The 24808-nt window shown below is 31.3% G+C and overlaps 1 protein-coding gene across 4 annotated transcripts in view; it reads left to right on the top strand.

The window, feature by feature from the left end:
- Window positions 1–24808, top strand: part of LOC107442639 (uncharacterized) — a 79092-nt gene that overhangs the window by 23524 nt on the left and 30760 nt on the right. For all 4 annotated transcript variants that reach the window (XM_043053932.3, XM_043053934.3, XM_043053931.3 and 1 more), the window contains exons 4-10: window positions 9609–9652; window positions 14231–14299; window positions 15632–15727; window positions 18884–18976; window positions 19602–19637; window positions 20942–20968; window positions 24662–24703. In XM_043053932.3, coding sequence (XP_042909866.2) covers window positions 9609–9652; window positions 14231–14299; window positions 15632–15727; window positions 18884–18976; window positions 19602–19637; window positions 20942–20968; window positions 24662–24703 — 407 coding nt within the window. The remainder of the gene's footprint in view (window positions 1–9608; window positions 9653–14230; window positions 14300–15631; window positions 15728–18883; window positions 18977–19601; window positions 19638–20941; window positions 20969–24661; window positions 24704–24808) is intronic.

The following is a 24808-nucleotide window of genomic DNA, read 5'->3' as shown; positions in this document are numbered from 1 at the left end:
CGTGTGTGTGTTTATAAATACTCAACATACATAATATCATTTATAATGTTGGGTATCGTTATTCTCATTTTATTTAAACTGTGAATGATTAAGATTATAACTCTGGATAGCTCCATGAATTATGAACTAAAGCCATAACTCTGGATAGTTCACTTCAGGAAAAGGTATTATTGATAGTAACGCCTACTTTTTACTTCTCAATACTCTAATTCGAATTGGGAACAGCAAGTGGTAATCATTCTTACCGAAAGGCGCAACAATATCTAGAATTTTCTTCAAATCGCCTTAATTAAAAAAAAACAGTTAATGTACGTAGATTTCGTTAAATTTTAGAAAAATTAAGTTCTGTTTGTGACGCGTACTGTTTTACTTAGGCATTATCGTTACCACACTGAATGAGGATTTGAATGAAGGTAGGCGTTTCCTCCTTCCCTGACTGTACAATTCAGCAGATATTTTACTCCCTTTAAATTTTCGCTTTCACTGTCTTCGAGCTTGAATGACAGCGTAAGCTTGTCTTGATACTTTTAAAAGCTTACAATTCATTTTCCACTGAAGTTCAAATGATTATTTATATACATGTTAAAAAGAGCAACAAAAACTGGTAAAAATAATATTTCATTCTTTTTTATTTTCGAAAAGAGTAAAAGGTTCATGATTACAGAGATTTTTAAACAGTTTTAAAACAATCATTGATAACAATTTCGCGCCGGAGAAATGTCAATGGTGATGATTAATTTATAATTAGGACAACGCTATGTTTCTCCATGACAGCAGTTAACACTCATTATTTGTTTGCATTTTATTATTCTTCAGCATTTGAAATTTCATAGTTTACTCTAACAGGGTTCCCGCGGTCCTTGAAAAATTTAAGAAGTGGTAGCAAATTTAGGGTGGAGCTACAATATACTTATTTATTTTAATATACTTTTTTATCGTAAAGTGCTGAAATTTTCGTGCATATATATATTTTTTAGAAAAAAACTTTTAGTGGTGGCTACACAGAAATAAAAATGTCAAAATTTCTTTTATTTTTATTACCACTTTTTAAAATTCTCAAGGACCGTGGGAACCCTGTCTAACCCTCAATTTTTTTTCTGAAATTTTAAATTATTAATAGAGGTTATTGTTGTCTCGTCCAAGTAGTGCAGAGGAATTAAATAGCACTGAAGGCGTCAAAAATAGCTAAACAAACAAACAAAGACCTTTGGCGAACAGAGCAGTTGATGGGGTTTGCGTCTATGTTGTAAAGTTTAGCTAGCGTAGAAGAACAATTTAAAATATGATCTGAAGAAAGTTCGACTTCACGACAGTAAGAACAAGTATTGTAACTTATTAGGCAATCAGAGAATATTTTCATTCCTTTAACCCGTATTGTCCCGAAATTATAAATTGAAATGATACAAAAAGTGGTTTTATGGAAAAAGTGGTATAATATATTATCGAAATTAATTGGTTTTTCTACTGTAAGAGCACTCAAAAAGTCTTTGTTAGATCAAAAAGTACTTGCTCCTTATAATTCTAGATCTAATCAGAAATAACTAAATCATCATGGCATCTGAAAATATTTTAATTCACCCAGATAAATAAAAATACTGATAAAAGTTTCCCACCACATTGAATGTCTTTGAAAAAAGGAACTGTCCTAAATATATGACACTGGGCGTTAACCGGTTAAACTGTCCTGTGTGTAGACTGGCTATGGTAGTTGAAATTACCCGGTTGTAATTAAGTTCTGGAACAGAATTCTTCTAAGGTGTTTGGGTGGTGGTTTAGGTTGTCTGGCTATTGCATCAGTTTCAGTAAGGGTGTATAGATAAGCTTTACCTTGACCCGCCCCCACAGGGGGCATCCAGGGATACTGATTGCCCACCAGGGTACTGATCATTGAACAACTGTTCAAATATAAAAAAATGGTCCAAATCGAGAAAACTCTAGCAGGGCTGTGCAAATGAAAAATCAGTACGACATAAAATGATAACATATGTAAAGAAGTCCCTTAACGAAACGGGTTTCCTATAAAATAAAGGGCAGATGAAAAGATTTTCGGTTACAGAAGGAAATTCAAAAGATGAACAGGTGTAAAGAGGTGACTTAACAAACGGATTTGCAATGAAACAAGGAACAAATGAAAAGACGTTCCGTTACAGAAGGAAATTCAAAATCAGTGTAGTTGGCCCTTTATCGTATATCATTCTCACTCAGGAGCAGCTGTTTCCTCGGAAACCTAGTGTTTGATGGAAGATGTAAACAAGTTCAGAGAGTTATGACATTTTTTTTAGCATTTTTGAAACCAGTAATTTTATTTAGATATAAAATCAATAATCCTTTATTTACTTAATATTTTGGTTATCTTTATGATATCATTTAAAATTAAATGTCAGTAAATCGATCGAAATGGACTCCAGGTGGCGTAGAGCAGAACTCTCTACCTATGGCAACACTTTACATGCATTTCCCATTAGCGTGTGGAGAGTCATAGAGGAAGGAAGTACGTTAGTTTTTCTCTTGATTTTTACATAGATTAAAATCTTTTAACTTGGAAAACTGTATGGAACTAAAAACTATATTAAAAATAGTTTTAAAGAAAAGTGTCACGGAAATTTTAAAGAATATTTTTATTAATTAAAAAGGAAAAATATTAAGAAAAGGGAAAATATCGTAGTACATTCCTATATAACTGAAAAGAGGTGGAGAGGGAAGGGAAACTGGTCTCCCCCCAGATGGCGTATTCGAGTGTTACGATAGCCAATGGTTGCTGTTCTAATTGCCTACTGAGCTGTCTCCAACTGAAGCGCCATCTTGGTTGTCTTTGCGAAATCTCTAAGGCTCAGCGTGTTGACTTTAGATATTTTAGCAACCGCTAAAGGATGGACGCTATCTTTTTGAGATAGACCACTATTCACCGTAGTTCTCTCTCCGAAGGCGGTTTCCTTCTCTTTGCTGTATATTTCTCTTTCTCCCCCTGTGTGTGAGACCAACCAAGAGGGCGCTTCAGTTCAAAAAAACAGCTCAGTAGGCAATTGGAACAACAAACGTTATGATGATCAATTCACATATTCCCCTTTTAAATGGGAAAAAAAATCCTTACTTACCCCCTTAAAAGTAAAAGCTCAATCCAAAAATTTTAAATTACCATTAAATTTTACGAAATTCCAGTCACGAAGTTAAAAAACATCATACATATGTTCAGCATAAAAATTTTAATTAGTCATATATATTAAAGATGTAGCTACACAAATGTTTTCAGTTAAAAAAACTAAGTAGCTCACTGCCAGAAAAAGTTCAATTATCCAGATGTTCATAATTATACAACAAGAATTGTGTTTTTTAATAATTCAAATCGGATATCACAAGGTGAGGTCAAATCTCAGATGAAGAAATAAAATGACATTTTGTATGATTAAAATATCGATTATTTTGTATGATATTTGTATGCGATTTGTATACTTGTATGCGATTTTGTATAATTATTTTGTATGAAATAAGTATTTTGTGTATGATTAAAATATCACAAATAATCACACTTTAAAAAAAATTAAATGCACTTTCATTGTAAATCATGCAAGTATATTTTGTCGCAATTTGAAATAACATTAAGACCTTGAAAAAAAAAAGAAGTTAATTCCATAAAACAAAATTTTGACAAATTTAAATTTTGATAATAAAATCATAAAATTGGTGGATTTTGAAGGTCAAATGTAAAATGCTTATGAATCAATAATTATGAAAACCATTCTTAAATGTTTGTAGTTTAATTAATATGAATATGTAGCTAAGATAAATCAGAAAGAAAATCTATCACTGAAACATAAAAGGCAAATACGTGTGATTATTCTATATGACTATCTGTGAAGAAAACATCAATTATGTATTCATTTGTTTTTTTTTTTTGTTGTTGTTTTGTTTTGAAAAAACTTAAATTTTATTTGTTTGCGAAACACAAGCACTTTTTTTATATACTTCCCAAAAAGAAAATTACTAATTCTAAATTAGTAATTTTAAATACACTTATAAATAGAATGAATCACACTTATAAATAGTATGAACGTGAAATCCAGTACAGGTAACACATTTTCATACCTTGTAAAAAGGCAAGCATGATCATTTACAAGTGAATTGGTAGTAAAACATATCCTTGTTAACAACATATCTGTTGAATAAACTGTCGAATTGCTGGGTTGCCAACTTATTATTGATTAGGATATTTGTATCAAAACCATTAATGTAGATGGGAAAAATAAATACTCAACAGTTGTAGTGCCTCTTGTAATCTTGGGCAGCTTAGTCGTTAGTTAATTATTAACTGGGGGAATGAGTTAATGGCTCAGTCTGAATCCAAAAGTGCGCAAGCCTAAGTGGTAAAAAAAAAAATTTAAAAAAAAACATACTCCACCAGGGGTCCCCAACCCTATGCCCGCGGGCACAATGGCGCCCTTAGATCGGTTTAGGTGCGCCCGTTGCTTGTGCCCAACGATAAAATACTTCAGTTTTCCATTTTCCCATAAAATGTTATGCAATATATTTTGCTTTTTCAATATGGATGATAAACACAACCAAAATAGAAATCGCCCTCCCCACAGGTATAAGCAAAAAGCAAAATATAGCTGACCACTCGCAAATTGCATATATGAACTCATACTTTGTATGTTTTGCAAGCAATTTCGTAATTTATTTTACTCAAGGATATTAATACTAATTATATTCATATGTTAAATTAATTTTTAAAATTAAATTTTTTGTGCATTATATGCAGTGTGTATTATTTCCTATGTCTACCAACTATAAATTTATCTTGAAAAAATAAATGGTGCCCGCCATTCGACCGATATTCTGGTATTTGCTCTTTGGTACAAAAAGGTTCGGGACCCCTGCTCCACAGTATTGATTCTGAAATTGTTGAGTCAGTTGCCGATTGTTTATTAGGGTATTTGAATTAAATCTATAAATGTATATGAGCAGGTGGGAAAAAAAAATAAATATTCAACAGTTATGATGTTTCTGATACTGTTGAGTTGTCACATATTTATTAGCTAGGGTGTTTGGATTAAATCCATAAATGTATATGTACAGAACTAAAAAATATAAACGTTGTTGTTGTAGGCCATTAAGGCATCTATAAGCTTTCCAGTATCGCCCTCTATGGTCGAGAATTCGACATCTGCCACATCCATACGTCATACCCGTTTTTAAGGCGGCCTCATTCATGCATCCACAGATCATAATTTTAATATATATATATATATATATATATATATATATATATATATATATATATATATATATATATATATATATATATATATATATATATATATATATATATATATATATATATAAATTTTTTGATTTGCATATATATAAATATTCAACATATATAATATCCCTTATAGTGCTGAGTATCTTTGTTCTCATATTATTTAAACTGCAAATGATTAGGATTATAACGCTAGATAGCTCCATGAATTGTGAACTGTAACTAAAACCATAATTCTGGATTGTTCACTTCTGGACAGGGCAAAGAGAATAGAAGGGCTGGTTTACTCTTTTGAAGAAACTCTCGCAGTGCCAAACCTCCGATTTTCTCCAGTGACGTCACGGTGGCGCAAAGCTTGCACTTTTACTCCAAGAATGGAGCGTTCGGTCTAACTACCTCTTACTAATATTGGAGCATTCCTTTTTGTGACATATTCCAAGACATTTGTTGTTTTCTATAATGACTTTCCTTTGTTTTTTGAAAGTAAATTACAATAACTTAAAAGTATTAACGAAATGCCAGTTTTCCCGATTGCAACTTGCACAAATTCTGATAGAGACACAAGAAGAAAAAATATAATTTTCCACTTGTTCCCTGAAGTAAATGAAAAATTATGTAAAGGATGGATTCAACTTTGTAAACGAAATGACACAGTAAATATAAAACAGCAATACGTTTATTCTATCGTTTAAGAACTTTTATAAAAATTCGTCATCTAAATAGATACCGCCTCGTTACTTCAAAAAGAAAGGCAGGCGAAAAAATTAAAAAATGGATAAAGTAAAAAAAATTGAAACGCTAATAAAAATTATAAATAAATATATCGTATGTAGTTGAATATCGCCTAATTTCATAACATATTTTTTAATGTAGTTATTCTAAATATTTATGATATTTTTTAATTATATTCTCTTGAATTTAATTATCTATAAATTACATTATCTTAAATTTAAATATCTATAAATTATATTATCTTAAATTTAAATATCAATAAATTATATTATCTTAAATTTAAATATCAATAAATTATATTATCTTAAATTTAAATATCTATAAACAATTGCAAAATTTCTAATATTATTTTGAACCTAAATTATTATTTTGTTTCAGTAATTAGCGTTAAAGGTTGTTGTTCCCTAATGATTAAGTATGAACAAAATGCTATTAACAGCATATTTTAAAATCAGGATTCTAAATTTAACCCAACTTATTGTTATCAAACAATATGTAGGTAAGAAAGTGTCGATATATGCTTCTATTATTCTTAATAATAAAAGTCAAAACTGAACTTTTAAAAACAAAGTATTTATAGTGTCATTTTCGCCAACTAGTTAAATATTTTAATGAGTTTAAAATTGTATTTTTTTAATATAATGGTCAGGAAAGTTTTTTTAATTATGTTTTTGGACGAAAATAATGTGTTAATTCTGTAAAGTTTGAAAGCTAATATCAAGAAAAAGTCGAACTTTTTTTTACAGAGAGAATGAGGCAAAGCTTTTATAATCATTTTGCTTGCGATCTCCATATGTAATTTAATGATGAATGGGATAGGGGCCGCGTTTATTTAAATAAAGCAAAGCAAGCTTGCGATCTCCGAGATTGAGATCGTGACGTAGCTTCAGCTCTAGAGAGGAATAAATCAGCCCTTATCTCTTTTCTTTAGCCCTGACTTTAGGAAAAGGTTATGATTGATAGTAACGCCTACTTTTTATTACTCAATGCTCTTATTCGAAATGCGAGCAGCATTTGGTAATCATTTTCAACGAAAGGCGTAAAGACATCTGGAATTTTCATCAAATCGCCCTTATTTTAAGAAGAAAAAAACAGTTGATGCCCGTAGCGTTCGTAAAATTTTAGAAAAATTGAATTATGCTTGTGATGCGTGCTGTTTTGCTTAGTAATATCGTAACCACACCCCAAATGAGGATTTGAATTTAGGTAGGCGTATACTTCTTCCCTCACTATATAGAGTTCAGCGGATGTATTTCTACCTTAAACTTCTCGCCTCCACCGTCTTTCGTCTTTTGAAAGGCAGCGAAAGCTAATCTAGATGTCTATATCCATATACATCGAATGCAAGAAAAGTTAAACAGATAATAATTTATATAACTATAAAAATAACCAACAAAAACTGGTAAGACTAGTATTTCATTCTTGCTTATTTTCGGGAAAAGTGAAATGTTCATGATTACAGAGATTTTTAAACAGTTTTAAAACATACATAGAGAACTATTTAACACCCGAGAAATTACAATAGGAATGATTTGTTTATAATTAACAAAACACTATATTTCTCCATGGCAGCAGCCAAAGGTTTTTCTATGATAAAGTTCTCTGCTCATTATTTGCTTGCATTTTGTTATTTTAAAGAACATTTTTCAGCATTTGAAATTTTATAGTTTTCTTTAACCTTCTGCGAACTCAATTTTTTCTTAACATTTTAAATTATTAATAGAGGTTATTGTTGTCTGGTCCAAGTAGTGCAGAGGAATTAAATAGCCTTTGGCGAATAGAGCAGAAACCTTTGGCGAATAGAGCAGTTGATAGTCAGTGGGGTTTGGGTCTATGTTGTAGAGAAGAACAATTTAAAATACGATCTCGAGAAAGTTTGACTTCGCGACAGTCAGGACAAGTATTGAACTTCTTTGGCTATACAGGGAATATTTTCATTTCTTTTAAGTGTCCTGTGCGTAGTCTGGTTATGGTAGTTGTAATTATGTTCTGGAATAGAATTATTCTTAGGTGTTTTGGGAGGTGAGTTTATGCCTGTCTGTTGCATCAGCATCAATAAAGGTTAGACGGTAAAATCCTAGAATATCCCAACTTTTGGAAACTTTTTGAAATCTCGCCAAGTTGGAGATTATTACTGGGATCAACGTTGCTTATTAAAAAAAAAAACAATTTAAATTACTACAAATTTATTAAAAATTTTTAAATTGAACGCAAAACATTATACATACTTAATTTACTCATAGAAAACCACGTTTCTCTCATAACACTCCGACAAGCATCACGCGCAGCAGCAGTCAATCCACGCTTTCGACATCTCCTTTCAAGACTATCTACCGTATCCTTTCGATTAATCGAACTCATTTGTTCTCCACATTTAAGGTGTTCATTCTTTTTCGTAATTAAATTTTGATCCATGCACCATTCATTCATCGCTCTCTTACCTTTAGCATTCAATAAAGTTAAAAATTCGCTCGCCTTTTTCAACCAGTACCGCAAAAAATAATTGAAAAATAATAACGGTTAAAAAAAAATAGAATAATAACGATGATTCTAACAGCAAAAGATCAGAAGCATAATTATTTAAAAAATAAACCTTTTTACTTCTTTTCTAACGAAATCCAACTTTCGCGTAGGTAAACATGTCAAACAACCAATCAGGTTTAAGAATTTTTGGTGGTGTGATAGTAGTGTGATCGGACGTTCAAAATTATCTTCCCGAAATATCTTCCGGAAACCTAGTTTGTACCGGAAACCTAACTGACTCCTGTAAAAATATTGACCTAGCCCTGTCTTCTGACTCAGCAATTTCTTAGCAAGCGTATGAGACTTTTTAGATATAACTTGCATCAGTTCTGATGTTTCTTGCTATTTTCAAAACTTATGATTACACTGGGAAAGAAATTTTTTGTTCTATTTATACCAGTACTTGATCTTATCTAATTTATTCAGCTTTGAACTTACCTGTGGGTAGTTAAAAACTGAAATTAATTTTGTTCGTAAAACAAATTTTTTTTCTTCAGAATTATGTTTCAAGTTTAGTTTATTCATTTTGTCTGAAGGCACAGTTTTATAAAGAACGTATAGCTTTATATTCATAAACATACGCTGGTCTGCTCCCTTGAAAAAAAAGAAGAAAAAAAAAACACTTAAAGTAATAAACATATGGCGTTCCACATTACCAAGTACACGTAGAAGAGAATAGTACGTAGTCGTCACCGGTTGTTCAAGTTCCTGGAGGGCCTTTAACCTTTTCATTTGAAACACTAGATTAGGAGATAGTAAAAATTGATGTAAAATAGAAAAAAGATCGAAATATCTTTAAAAATCTAATCAAAGAATTGAAAATTGCTGATTATCTGGCAAATCGTATAGTGGGCGGAGTCAAGGATATTACGTAGAAGAGGGAACACTTGATTTAGTAGTCACTCTTGCTTATGAATATATCGTTTTTAAACAGCAATAAATTTGAAGCTCGTAGATTTGAAATCAACAACGCGTTCGAAAATCTCTCTCGACCGAAAAATGGTTTACTGTGTTGTCTTCAATTTTAATATATATAATTAAGAATATATTTCGCCTTTTTTTTTTTTTTTTAAATAATTCTGTGATTATATTGCAGAGGATGACGTACCACCTCAACCTGAGCAATCTGAACTATCTGAGGTGAGTAGACATAATTTTAGATTCAGAAAAGTTCATGCTAAAAATAGAGATGCAGATGCTACAGACGTTAATGAAAGATTTATTTATTTATTTCACTTTTATATGTTTTGGAACCATTTTACTACTAATTTTAAAACTAAAAACAAAATTTATTACTAGGAGCAGAACAAATTTTTTATTATAATATCGCTTACAATCATAACATTCAAGAGATGGCAGCACGAATCAGTTATCGTCATATTCTGGTCCAGGGAAGCTTTTCAAGTGCCCGCCTACTAATCAAGACACGCCTACTCTTGACGTAAATTTCAAAACTGATGAAAATGAAGACTAGAAGGAATCAAAAACTGAAAATATGGATCAAGAAATTAATTCTCATCTACCCGCACCCAAAAAGGTCAGATAGTTGTCATCAATACTTAATAATGATAACAACTTTAGATAAACAGAAATTCAGTTACTCAAAAAACGTGATGCTGGTGGATTCATCGGTTAAGTCCTAGATGACCATGTACATGTAAAAGTGTTAAGCTTAGAATCCTATAGATTTGTCACAGACTTATTCCAAAGTTAAACATAAAATACCACACATTCCAATTAGAACAGGAGAGACCATTGAAAGTAGTCTTAATAAACATACCAGTTGAGTATGAAAAGGTGATATTTTTTCAGGTCTAGCTGCGTATGGTTTCACACCTGTACATGTCAAGCAAATCATTAGTTTAGTTTAGTTAGTTTTCAGTTCGCCATGTAAATAAGAAAAGTTTTTATCACGGTTTGGTCACCGCAGGTGGCCAGCCGACCAGCGAAGCGGGTTTGCGATATTTCACGACCACTGCGTAGCTTCTCCCCTTCAAATCCGGAGGTCGTCAGGACCCAGGCCCGTCGGATGAGGAAACCACACAGCCGTCACCCAGAAGACGCGCGTGCGGTCCTGCTCACCTAGTGCCCAATCCTACAACCCTACAGACCCACTAAGCCCGTCTGCCGAGATTTGCTGAAAGGGAAGGGGTTAGTACATAGAAAATTACAATTACGAAATTATTAAATAAAAGTACATAATATGATTTATTGCTCGATTGAAGTTGCTTTAAATTAGAAAATTGATTAACTTATATAGCAAATAAGTTACTTAAAGTCGTGAATATAAATTAAGATGGGAACAGCTGATTTTGGAATATATTTAAGAAAAGGCTGAAATGATAGACTTGTCAAGATCGTAAATTATGTGTTAAAAACCTAAAGTAACAGCATAAATTATTCAAAATTGCATATTTATTGACTTATTACAATTATTATAAATTACTACTAACAAGATAGCTTACATTGGGAGGTTATATTTAAATGGGCTTCACTTGGCTTGGAAATTAATTTATTATTAGAGGATACGGTTTTGCGCCAGTTAACATTCATTACTTGGTGTCTAATTACACTTAGTACTACTATTTCAGTCTTTAGGAGACTGCTGTTGCTTTATCAAATTGAAAAATCACTGTTGAAATTCGCTTTTTATTGTTCAGTATCAGTTGGAAATAGTTAAAACAGTCATCTGATGTGTATAGGTTATATTGTTACATTAACTGGTTGCAGACTATTACCGTTATCTATTGAGTTCAAATTATACAGGTTGAGACTATTGATATTAGTTATTAATTAGATGAAGTAATGTTGTTCCCCAGGGGATTTGCTCGAGAGAAAAAAAATTAGCTTGTTAAGAAACGTGGTCTCCGGAAAAGCAAAACAGCGTCTTGCTTTCGTCCTCCTGCAGTATCGACTACCGGAGCCGTAGAATTGGTCCTATCACCTCCGGGGTGGCATTGTAACTGGTACAATGCTTCACCCTACTTTTACTTGGAGATTTGGTACAACTGATTTTCCTTCATTGTGCTACCTTTTGTGCACCCTCTTCGCTCCCTATCTGAAAACTGGCCCACCACCTCCAAGAAGATTCAACTGGTGTTGAGATTTCCTTCTAACTCTGGTTGGAGATTTGTAGGTTTTCACTAAATAAATTAAAAAGTTTTTTTAATCCCTATCATCCCGATTTCCATCACTCGGGCCAATGACTAAAAATATTAAGTTAATTAAATAAATAATGAGAATTAATTAATTGAATGCTTATAGTTAAAATTAGTTGATAAATATTACAAAGCTATTGACTGTTTCATCACCCTTGGGTATATATAAATTGACTAGCGGCATTACATCACAAATACAAGTAACATCAAACACATTGCAATATCAAATAGCTAGTCACATCACAATTTTTTTTTCAAAATATAAACATCTAACTTATATGGCCCAACGGACAGCTCAAGAGCTGCCTGGCGCACTGCCTACCCCTAATGACTAGAAGTAGGTCCAGTGATGAGGCGTGTGTGGTGTTCAACCACGTTGGTTACCATTGTGAGCCAGCCCGTGGTTGATTGTGGGGTGTGCATGTATTTTGTTTGTGTTGATGATGTTTTGATTGGTATTTGAGGATAGGAAAACAATTTGTGTTTACAAAAGCTGCTATTTTATTTATGTTGTTTAAGTTTTATAATTTGTTTTGCTGAATTACTTGTATCTGACTATTTATTGAGTCTTACTTTTATAGTGAGGCTATATTATACATTGTTTTAATGATATTAATCATGTGTCCTATGTAGTTCCTTAATTGTTTGTTGTGTTGTAGTGAGCCCCCAAAGGCTTCGTAATGATCCACATTTGGTCTTTTTAGGTGGTAATTAGCTGTGTATTCACAGTCGTGTAGGTAATACTCAGGCGTACCTACTGCTTGACTTGAACAGACGAAATTATTAAATAAACAGTACCCCCTAGAAGTATTCATTTGTTATTTGAACTTGGAGGAATTTGTACCTCTGACAGAGTTAATGTGCACAAGTGACCATTCAATACAAGGGGATTCTTCGGCAGGTGGAATCTGAACTCCTGTTCTCACAAACACAACGTTCTATCAACCAAGCTATCCCGGTCAAATCAAACACTTTGAATTTATATACATTTACAGTCTGCTACCACTTCTGCCATTCCTTTATTCTAACTTATCCAATTTACTGTATATTGTTAATATTCCAGTTGAGGTACTTCACAGACAGTACAAAGCAAGTAAAGAAGTTCTCACGAGGTGACGTTTTCAAGTGTTGGCAGAATTACAACAAAAAAAATTAAAACTTTAACTTTTAACAGTCTATCACTCTATAAAATAGTTTGCAAAATGAGCAGTAATTAGTAGTAGTTCCATAAGAATAATTATACACATTAAAAACAAATAGATTTTGTTATCTACCAGTAGAAAATGCAATTATTTATTTTCATATTCATAAAATCTTTCGTCACAAGATACATTTCTTGATTTGGCATACCTCAGTGTCGTGAATGCTGCTCTTCGAATCGAATCTTACAAATTCGTTGGAGGTAGGAGCATGCAATGAAATGAATATTCAATTGAGTACCATTATGAGCTGTAAAGCGTAATCACTTACCCATAGTAAAACATGAAACTGATGTCATTGAGCTCAGTCTCTTCTTTTTTATTGACAGTGACCGATTCCGGACAACGTCCGTTCTTAACTTTAACAGTCCAAACTATTTCGGTCGAAGTGTTTCAAATCGGATACAGTCATAGACTTCCACATCAAACAGTCTTCACTGCTTTTTATAAGTAGTGAGCGCAGACTTTTAAAAAAAGTGAACCAGTATTGCTCATTGAAACGATCTTCAAAATACTTGAAATAAATTTATCTTACTCCTTTGTTTATATATCTAAGAAATTAATTAGTGATAGTTAACAAGGAAATCAGGCAAACCAATTATATTCATTAATGAAATAGATAAAGCCATTTTTTTCACTACTTTCATGCTTCTGCTAGAATATCATTGGAATTCATCTAGAAAAGATGAATGGCGAAATCAATAAAACCGATTGGGAACTGTATAAAAACATCTTAGCTATTACAAACACAGAAGAAAAAATCCTGTATACTCCATCCTGCATTGATCTGAAAATTTCAAAGATATAAGAAGACATCAACAAAGATCATGCCTTAGCACAAAAACTTACCCATAAGTTTGCCCATGGTAAGCTAACCCATTGGTAAATTAACCCTTGGGTTGCAATCAACTACTTTAAACTTCCACCAAAACTAAAGGAATTAATTAAGCAACGAAACAATTGGAGCTGGAAGCTATAACATGGAATCTGTGATGCCAAATTTAGAAAAGAGGGGAAAAACTTAAATAGACAAATTAAAAAACGCTGCCGATACAACAGTCATAAACAATGGACGGAAAAAATAGAATCATTAAACACCACTGACTACTCTATTTAGGATATGAGATGGGTCCAATGGCTGTGTTCGCTTTCTGCCATTTTTTTTCCTATATTAAGGTTTGTGCCGTTCATAGACTAGATTATATATATGCCTTGCCTTGTCATTTCAGTATTTTAGTTTCAGTTATTTGTCAGAAAAGTCTTGCTCACCGGACATGGAGGTGTTAGGTTAAATGAAAAATATTTCCTTAAAATGTTTTATTCATTTTTCTTAAAATTATGTACAATTCTTTGATTTTAAGGGTGAGCCAGGAGAATTTGATTCGAAGGGAGATCCTGGAAGATTTAGTCCACCCGAGTTACCTAGAGAGGTAAGAACACATCAGTTATCAAAAATTATAGCTGATTAACTTTTTCGGTTTGCATAACAATATTACTAGAATTAATGCCAATTAAAATATTCCAAGCGGAAGTGCAGTAGTTGACGCAAAACATTTTCACTCCCTTAAGAAAACTCTACATACAATACAACAGTAATAAAAAATTTTATGTCTGAGTAACAAAGCGGTAGTCGGTCAAGTTGTCGCTGACATCGCTAGTTGTGAGCTGAGTGTCGTAAGTTTGATCCCGGTAGCCTACTAAACAACGGGCACGTGACGAGGAAATTGTTGTGGCTGAAAGATTTCTAGTTTTTTGGGGGTGTGAAAGTTTGAAGAGAAGGGTATTAGCTCAGGCACTATCCACTTCCTCTGATCGAGGGCAAATGTATGCAGCATTCCTGTTAGAAGATAAAACCTTGGAAAATTGAACTAGATGCTTGGTCATGGTTGGATGGTGTGATATGTACCAATAACAAACATTTTAGATAGGGATCTTATATCTAATTCCTTATCTCCAAAGCATGCATATATATATATATATATATATATATATATATATATATATATATATATATATATATATATATATATATATTATAACTGTTAAATAATTTTGACAATAAGCTTCTCGTAAAATTTGTAAGAGGATCATTAGCCCTTCATTTGACATGTATTCACCTACCGGTGGTTCTCTTTTTTAGCAGCAGAGGGCAGCACAATAAGAGACGCTTATAACTTCCTCTGGAGGATACGAGTGCATTAATTTACACTTATCTGAGCTGGGAAATATATTTTACACATTTGTTTTTAAAGTTTAAAAAAAATTTAAATTGTTTCAAAATGAACAGTATATTATGGAAAAAATTTTATTAAACTGATTAAGATAAGAATAAGAGTGGTGTTAACATAATCCCTTTGATCGTTGTGAAAAAAAGAAAAAGAATTTCTAAGAGAATTTCTTCTGAGAAATTTATTTAAGTTTAAGTGAGATTTTGTGAGTTCGATTGAAATATTAATGAGTAATTTTTATAAATACATAACTGAAACAAACGCATAGCGTTAAAAAAAATAACAGTCACGTAATGCTATGACTTCTTGGAGGAGACCGAGACTTCTTTTAGGGTTTTCTATTTTTTTTAATATATAGATGCTAAATTTAAATCCCGCCCCTGTGACTGATTTCTAAAATTTGAATTCCGCGATTAACGGTTCAATAATTATGTAATTTTTGTTGATTGATAATTTTAATATGATTTTTAAAGTAGAATCTCGGTATACTAAAATAGATAATTATATAAAATATAATAATTCTATTCATATTAGTTGATATCATGGCTTCAAAGCTTAGCTGCTCAGCCAGGAGTAAATGGAGAAAAAGGACCTCATCCTCATGTTTTTCAGTTCACACAAGGACAGGTGGTACGTTGACGTTTTTTTTTTTATTATTTCTGTCTGAATATTGATGGTTAACTTTAATCGAAACTTTACAAAAGCGATTCAGCATTAAAATATCAATCACAAAAGGAAATTAGTAACCCATAGACAAAACGCAGTCAAGATCCTCCAGAAGGACTGCTACTTATTCATAGAAGGTTAAAAAAAAAAAAAAGCAGGTTGTAAGAACATTTTAATTTTTCTCGGCGGAAGTAAGATTTTCAAGACTACGACTGCTTATTATGCAGATGCAGAAAATATATATGCCTGATATGTTTATAACTTGTGATTTTATTTTATATTTTATAACCGTTGTTGAACAGCCGACCCAATTTCTTGGGTTTACGACTACTAATGTTCAACCCTGTAGCTTTGTAATTTCGAACCCAATCCAGAGGACAAGGGGACTCCTGAGTCAGTACTTTCTGATGGAACTAACCCACGTTTGCGTCACATGGAGAGGAAAACCACGAAGTCCTACCACGGTTAGTCTGACGGCAAGGGGACTCTAACCCGTGATCCGTCTACCATTAAGGATATTTTACGTCAGCACTGTGGTCGGTACAAGCCGGATGCGGAATTTGTATCAACCAGCCGTTGCTGGGATTCGAATCCGGATCACCTCGTTGGACGGCGAATGCTCTATCCCCTGAGCCATCACGGCTCATTAACTTGTGGTTGTCACTAGGAATCTAATTTTTTGAGCAAAAAAATATGGAGTGTCCATTCTACCAGTTCTCATTTTTCCAGAATAAGTAGCAGCTCTGATTCCATCTCCATAAAAATTAGCATTAGTCAGATCACCATTCATTATTATCACCGTGAAAAGGGGTCAATATTTCTTAATACTATGTTGTTGAATCACGTGTTGCATTTTTCCAGCTTACCTGTCAAGACAGGGGACGAGGATAAGAGATATTGATTATTCAACAGTTAGAGCTAAATCTTGAAGTTCTGTAACAAATTTCGTTCAATTTTTTTTATCATTTTAAAAGCCTTAATTATATATTCTGACAGTTGACCACAGGGCCAACATTTTATTATATTTCATTGAGTAACATTTTGTGAGTAAGGAACTCATTTTGAACAGTAAGCTTTAAAAGGAAAATACCACCATAGATACAAAACTTTTGCTGGAATTATTGAATTTCCTCATACAAAGAGCCAATTTTTATGGTGTAAGAAGCTAACTTTGAATACGTTAATTAACTATATACCAGACAACTTCTACTCTATCGAATTTTGACTTTGGTAGAAAAAAAATAATTAAAATACAATGAAAGGTATGAATTATTATTTTTTGATACACTAGGGTATAAACATGATATCGTTTAAATTATTTGCATTTTTAGGAATTTATTTTTAATGTAGTGGTTGTGAAAATCATTTTAAAATCAATTTGTAAATCCGAACATAAAAATACTAGGTGAAATCTGTAAAGGTTGGCAGCTCTGTTAACTAGTTCTAACTATATCTTAAGCTATGAAATCAGAAACATAAACGTACTTTCTCTTACCGAGTATTTTTAACTCGTTGAATGCCATGTGGTTCATCGATGACTGGCACTGAGTTTCTTTGTAGAGTCACGGGGGTCACGGGTGACCGGCGAAGCCAAGATTATTAGAAAACACAATTCGAGTAAATTTTTTATTTTTTTGTATTATTATCGTTACTGAAATGGTTTGAAGAAGTTAATGCAATATAGAACACACAAAAATAGCTTTATTTATATACACAGAGATGCCAACTTGAACTAGTAGTTTATTGATTGTGATTCTTAGTTTAATAAATTCAATTTAGTTGATTTTTATCCACCACTATTTTTAAACAATTCGTTGCTTATATAATTTAGCAATTTTTTTACGTGTGCCATGCTAAATCTTATAAAAATCTAGCAAAATCTGCCTTTGTAAATTTAGTTTGTTGTTATTTACCGTTTGGCCAGACGAGCAAGTCATGTAATATTAGCGTGGCATTCAACGTGTTAATAATAATTTATTATATTTTAATATAAAATGAAATGGTGGTCAAAAAAATTTCAAATGGGTGAAGTTTTAAATGACAAAATACAAAATCAGTCAAATAGTTTTTGAGAAATAAAATTTTAAAAACACGACTTTTTTTCAACCGATTTATACCGAAATCGAACTTTTATCAAACATTCGTCTGATTATACTGTTTCTATTGTTTCACTTCCCTCCAGGAATATAATTAAAATATCCAAATATATTGTATGAAAAGGTAAATTTATATTTTAAAATATACGATAATTAGATCAAAAGTAATTTAGGAGTATGCCATTTTATTTTACACACCGTAAGTACCAGATTTCTGAGGAAATATCTAATTCTCAACATTTATATTAGTGCGTGTTAAAATTCTGTCGAGTCGCAAAGTCCTCCATGTTCCCATAAAAAATCAATATCTCTGGGGGTACTGGATTGAAGACCGATCGTTCTCTGATTCAGGTTAAAATTACGATCTGTGGATGAATGAATGGGTCCGCCTTATAAACAGGCGTGACGTATGATGTGGTAGAAGTCGAATTCTTGGCCATAGATGGCGTACTGAAAAACAAGCATTGCACACTCTGCCTTAAATTTGCTCGGTTTCACCAAGCAGACTTGCCCGTGTGGCAAGTGGCATTAGAACCAACCAACCAACATCTTAGTGCGTGAAGATATGATCATTAGATCAAAATCTATTTGGATATTATATTTTAGTTATTTAAGGGACATAAGTTGTTTTTCAAGGGATAACTTTCCATGCTTACAACTTATTTCGCCAGAAATATGATTAACAAATCAAAAGTTATTGAAAATGTTTTTCAAGGGGAAATTTTTGACAATGGTCATTAATGCGTAATCAAACATTTTAATTTTTTCGTTCTTAACCTTTCTCTCGTTTTAATTCTATATTCAATTTTATTTTATTCTTGCAAACTTAAATAAGCCGCCTTTAAAATGAAACATAACTAAGACATATTTTTGCTAGCTCACAATGAAACTCTTGATTCAATTAAATTGAATTATTTATATCAAAATACAATCGTTTTTTAATTTATAGTTTGTATTGTCAATATATATTGTTCTTTAATTTATAGATAGTGTGAAAAATTAAAAACAATGGTGTATTTTGTAGGGCCCAGTAGGACCACCGGGACAAGATGGATCATCAGTGAATAATTCTGGAAATTTTCCACTATATTATATATATGTTTTCCCAGGACCACCTGTAAGTTGCACTTAATTTCATTAAATTACTAATGCTGTGTCGTATAAAGTTCGTTTCATAACCACTGCTCTTAATATGTTACTTTTTAAATCCATTTTAGTAATTAATATATTAATATATTTAGTAAATTAGTATATTAATCAAGAAAAAAAAACACAAAAATGATATAAGCTTAAGAGTTGGCGAATATGCGTTAAAAAAGAGGAAAATTAAAACATGCAAAAGAGAACCAATTTAAAAGCTGGATAAAAATTAGAAGGTTTTTCTATAATTCATCTTTTACTTCTCGGGCAATAAATCAGGTTTTGTAATGTCTCTTTTCCCCCGCTTAAATGTGGTATTAACGTAAAAGCAAAATAAGAAGCGTAATGCATGTACCATTTACCCAAGAATTTACGCTTAATTTACACATCTTGTTATAAGTGCTGCATGGGTAACTAATCTAAGTCCGTATCGAGCAATAAATCAGGTTTTATTTATGTCTCTTATCCGTATCGACCTGTATCATGTCTGAATCGAGCAAATGTTTCCGATTCTACAGCCCTACTTTATCCTTCTCCTTTTTTCACCTCATTTACATTATTAATATCTTTTCTTAAATGTTATTTAAAACTTATTTTTACAGGGTGAACCTGGACCACCAGGGTTTCCAGGGATGAAAGTAAGAAATTTTATGTTATTTTTTTTTTGTAATATTGTCGATATTGGTGTCCAAAATTAAGGTCTCAAACATAAATTGATGAACTATTGACTGAGTTGACCTCGAGGGCAGACGGTTGATCTCGAGTGCAGAGGGTCAAATTACCCAATTCCAGTAAGGCTTCAAAAACTGATGCTAAACTATTTCTTTTTCTAAACCGAAGATTGATATTGTACTATATAAAATGCAAATTTCGCCAGTTTTACATTCGGCAAATTTTAGTGATTTTTAATTTAGAATCGTTTTTAAAATAATGTTTGTTAACTTAGTTTATTCTATTAAATATTAAGTAAAGTTTGTTTACAACAGTTTCTGAATTATCCATACTTCTTTAGTTGTCCATTGGCGTCACAAAGATAACAATGTTGTTGACTTCAAAATAACCTCAGTTCAGATGTGTGCCTGTATTTTTGAAAGCGGAATAAGTGCATTTTTTTCCATACTGAAATTTTTAAGTGTTAGCATTTGAGTGAATTTAAAAATGATGGCGAAGGTATAGAAGCTTGAGTGTTTGTATTTAACACTATAGTTTGATTAAACTTTAAAATGCAATAATGTTTATTAATTCATGAAAAGAAATAAGCGATTTTTAGCACCAAATAGACTTATTCCACCTTTTAAAAAAAGGAAAAAATAAACGATTTTTATATCTTAAGAACTATTTCTTAGACCAAACATACTTTTTCGCGTTAAATGAGTTTCATTTTCAAAATGCAATAAAGGTTATTAAAATCATTAAAAGAAATAAATGATTTTTACTTCATTCAAAACATTTGACCATTTTTTCAAAAATTGAAGATTTTAAAACTTTTAAAAAAACTTTTTATGTTAAAGTGTGGCATTTCTTTTCAAGCCTTTCGCAAAATATGATATAGCAAAGCCTGTTTCTGAAATTAAGAAAAATTTCAAGAAACAATTGTGACTTGAAATAAAATACTTTTCAGAGTGTTATGAAATGTTCATAATAATTCCATATTTATTTTTTTTAAAAAATCAATAAGTAAATGCCCATGTTGGTACATTTTTGACGCAGAAAATGGCCATCGGAGGGTTACTGACAGAGAATTTTTTGATCACTATTTCTTGCATTTTGTCACCTTGGGTCCGGTGGTCGCCGTTAATTTTACCCTATATTATCAAATCAATATCAAAATAGAAAATAAGAATAGACATTTTCTCTTAATGATCCATCTAAAGAAAAGAAGAGAAAAGAAGAATTTAAAGAAACTGCTGAAGTTTATTTATTTATTTTTTAATCTTTACAGGGCGAGTCTGGAGACACAAGAACAGTAGTAAGACATTCTTTGCTATTCATTTTTTTAATATCATTGTATATTAATCAATATTTATTTTCGAATTTTTAAAAATATAGCTAGTATTTACGACATTTTACAAAAACAGTTTTTAATAAATAATTTTTTTATGATGACAATGTTTAGTGAATAATTGAATTATAGAATAACAATTAGAATTATAGAATAACAATTAAATGTCAGTTTTACAGTAGGATGGTTATTAGTCACATTCTTGTATGATGTTATAACTAAATTAAATCTATACATAATCATTATTGATATTTATTTTTTAATATCATTGTATATAAAGCAATGTTTATTTATGGATTTTTAAAAACATAACTAGTGAAAACAACATTTTACACAAGCAGTTTATAACAAGCAATATTTTATGCTGACAATGTTTAATGAATATTTGAACTTAGAATTATAGAATAATAATTAAATGTCAGTTTTAAAGTTTGATAGTTATTAGTCACATTCTTGTATGATGTTATAACTAAATTTAATCTATACATAATCATTACTGCTATTTATTTTTTAATATCATTGTATATAAAGCAATGTTTATTTATGGATTTTTAAAAACATAACTAGTGAAAACAACATTTTACACAAGCAGTTTATAACAAGCAATATTTTATGCTGACAATGTTTAATGAATATTTGAACTTAGAATTATAGAATAATAATTAAATGTCAGTTTTAAAGTTTGATAGTTATTAGTCACATTCTTGTATGATGTTATAACTAAATTTAATCTATACATAATCATTATTGCTATTTATTTTTTAATATCATTGTATATTAATCAATATTTATTTATGGATTTTTAAAAACATAACTAGTATTTACAACATTTTACAAAAGCAGTTTTTCATAAACAATTTTTTTTATGCTGGCATTGTTTAATGAATAATTGAACTTAGAATTATAGAATAATAATTAAATCTCAGTTTCACAGTATGATGGTTATTAGTCATACTCTTGTAATATGTTATAACTAAATAAATCTGTACATAATCATTATTGCTATTCATTTTTTAATATCATTGTATATTAAGCAATATTTATTTAGATATATTTAAAAACATAACTAGTATTTACGACATTTTACAAAAGCAGTTTTTCATAAACAATTTTTTTTATGCTGGCATTGTTTAATGAATAATTGAACTTAGAATTATAGAATAATAATTAAATATCAGTTGCACAGTATGATGGTTATTAGTCATTCTCTTGTAATATGTTGTAACTAAATATATCTGAACATAATCATTATTGTTATTTATTTTTTAATATCATTGTATATTAAGAAATATTTATTTATGGATTTTTAAAAGCATAATTAGTATTATAGTGCGGCTTTCAGGAGAACTCCTTCAGACACTCGTCTCGCATCGTGGCGGGTACTATGGTTAGGAGGAAACGACATTTCGAATAGGAGTGTAGGGTGAATAATTTTGTATTAATCTTGACATACCGTCGTGAGTAAACCAGTCGACACCTTCTTTCCTTCATTTCACCCCCATTAGAAATGTGCTCTCGCTTGTTACCATAGTAACAGACTGTCCCAGACTTTTAGTCTGGAGGAGTTCTCCTAAAAGCCGCACTATAATGTCATTTTGCAAAAGCAGCTTTTAATAAACAATTTTTTATGCTGACAATGTTTAATGAATAATTGAACTTAGAATTCTAGAATAATTATTTATTGTCAGTCATATAGTGTAATGGGGTTATTAGTCAAGCTCTTGTATGATGCTATAATTAAATAAATATATACAAAATCATTAAGTACAACAAGGTAAGGCACATCGTAAGGATTGAAAATTGCAAGAAGGTACCTCCATTTTATGGATTGGATGGTCTTACCCACTTGTACTGGTACTTTTATTCTTTTAAATTATCTTAATTTGAATTTTTTTAATATTTGTTGTTAAAAACTATTGAGATTTAGCTGTTTTTCTTATTTCATTGAATTGGGGACTAACTTGCAGAACTCGCCGAGTTGATTTCCAAATCATTAAATGACAATGAAAGAGCTATTTTGAGTGGAATTACAGTTTTCAATAATATTGTTAGAAAAAATGAGATTCAGATAATTTAGAAAAATACAAAACCGTTACCGATGACCATAAACAACAAGTCCATAACTCTGAAGCTCCTAGGGTAAGGTAATCAGACGTCCTCAAATTTTGAGAACAGTGCTCGAATTTCAAAATTTGTCCTCGTGCACCTTTAATCTGAAATTCTAATAATCCTCGGATTTCATCGAAAATATCTGCAGTGAAATATCAAAAAGTCAGGAGTACGCATACTTTTTCCCTCAAGATGATTTTATCTTACAGATAATTCAAGCGAAAAGCAAAAAGCAACATGATTTACAAATCTATCTGATCCCATCTGAGAAGCAGCAAACCTATCTGATCATGTTAAATTGGTTGCAGAAAAGAATTCCAATTTAAATTCTTATGAGCTCATTTATTTTACATGCGTTAAACAACTGCAGAATATCATATTATTTGTCAATACTGTTCAGTTAATGAAATCAAATTTGATGAAGATAGTTCTATATCTGATATTTGGTATAAACTAAAAAATAAGAAAAAGGATTTAAAAAAAATTGTGATCGCCTTATTACGACCACTGGTCACCCATTGGTCAAATGCTTTTTTCTCTCTGGATTGACTCCGTTAAACGCCACAACATTTCAAATCATGGGTTGCAAAAACTGTCTCAATTGATGTTTGTCGTCGGACTGATTTTCATATCCTGCCTATCTACGTGTTTCAAGACGTCACGAAATACTTTTCCTTCTTCAGTATTCATATTCATATTAAAATCACTGTCAAGCCAGTAATTATACATTAATAGTAAAAAGAATATAAAAATACTTTACGTTATTATTGTGTAAATACATTGAAAATGCCTGCTAGTGAAAAAAAAAAGAAAAACAGCAGCTGTCGCCATAGCAACGCATGCAATGACGACGCATGCGCACTGTTTACTATTACTCTTGAACACAGTTGAAAAGTGTGTGCACGCCATCAAATCCAAACCAAGACCCATTTTGCGAATGGGTAAAAAAATCTTTGTTGATCATGCAAATTAGTATTTTCTATAAATATATCAGCGCCTCAAATCATAAAGTATTTTGAGCATGTTCCGTTGATTGGTTAGAAATCTGGCCACCTTTGCTCATGGGCTTATAATGGCAATTTCGGCCACGCGTTGCTATTCATTTCTCAATCTTTACAATGTGTATTAATTCCATAGCAATATTGTAACCGCTTTACTGAATATGGCTAAATATAAATTAAAAGGTTATACATAATAATAGCCGCACACTTGACCTTTTTTAATGCTATCAATTGACAGATGTATCAAAAAACTTCATTTGAAGGGGAAGAATTATAATAAACCTACATCACGATTCTACTAACAACATACAATATGAAAAAAAACCCATATTGCATTAGTTTGAAAATGCTTTGAAATAAAGCTTGCAATTATTGCATGATTATCCTAAATACAGCATAAATATGTATGAAAACATTAAACGGAAATAAAAACGACTATTTTCCCTTCATAATGCATTTTTATATTTCTTAAATTAATAATTATAATTAAGTCTCACATTTCTGTAAATACAAGATACATATGCTTTATTTGATATCTTTATCTTTACAGATAGCTGATTATTTTCCACCTAGAGATCTACGGGGAATGAAAGTAAGAAATTTGATAATGCTAATTTTTTTTCTAGTAATACAGTATATTTACATACAAATACAGCGATTGAGTTTCGTGTGGTATATATTTGTCATTGGTAGAGAA

Source organism: Parasteatoda tepidariorum, chromosome 9 (genome assembly GCF_982258835.1).
Source record: "Parasteatoda tepidariorum strain Cologne lab strain chromosome 9, Ptep-v5.0, whole genome shotgun sequence".
NCBI lineage: Eukaryota > Metazoa > Arthropoda > Arachnida > Araneae > Theridiidae > Parasteatoda > Parasteatoda tepidariorum.
The sequence above is the reverse complement of the archived record's forward strand: the minus strand, read 5'-3'. Positions and strand labels throughout refer to the sequence as shown.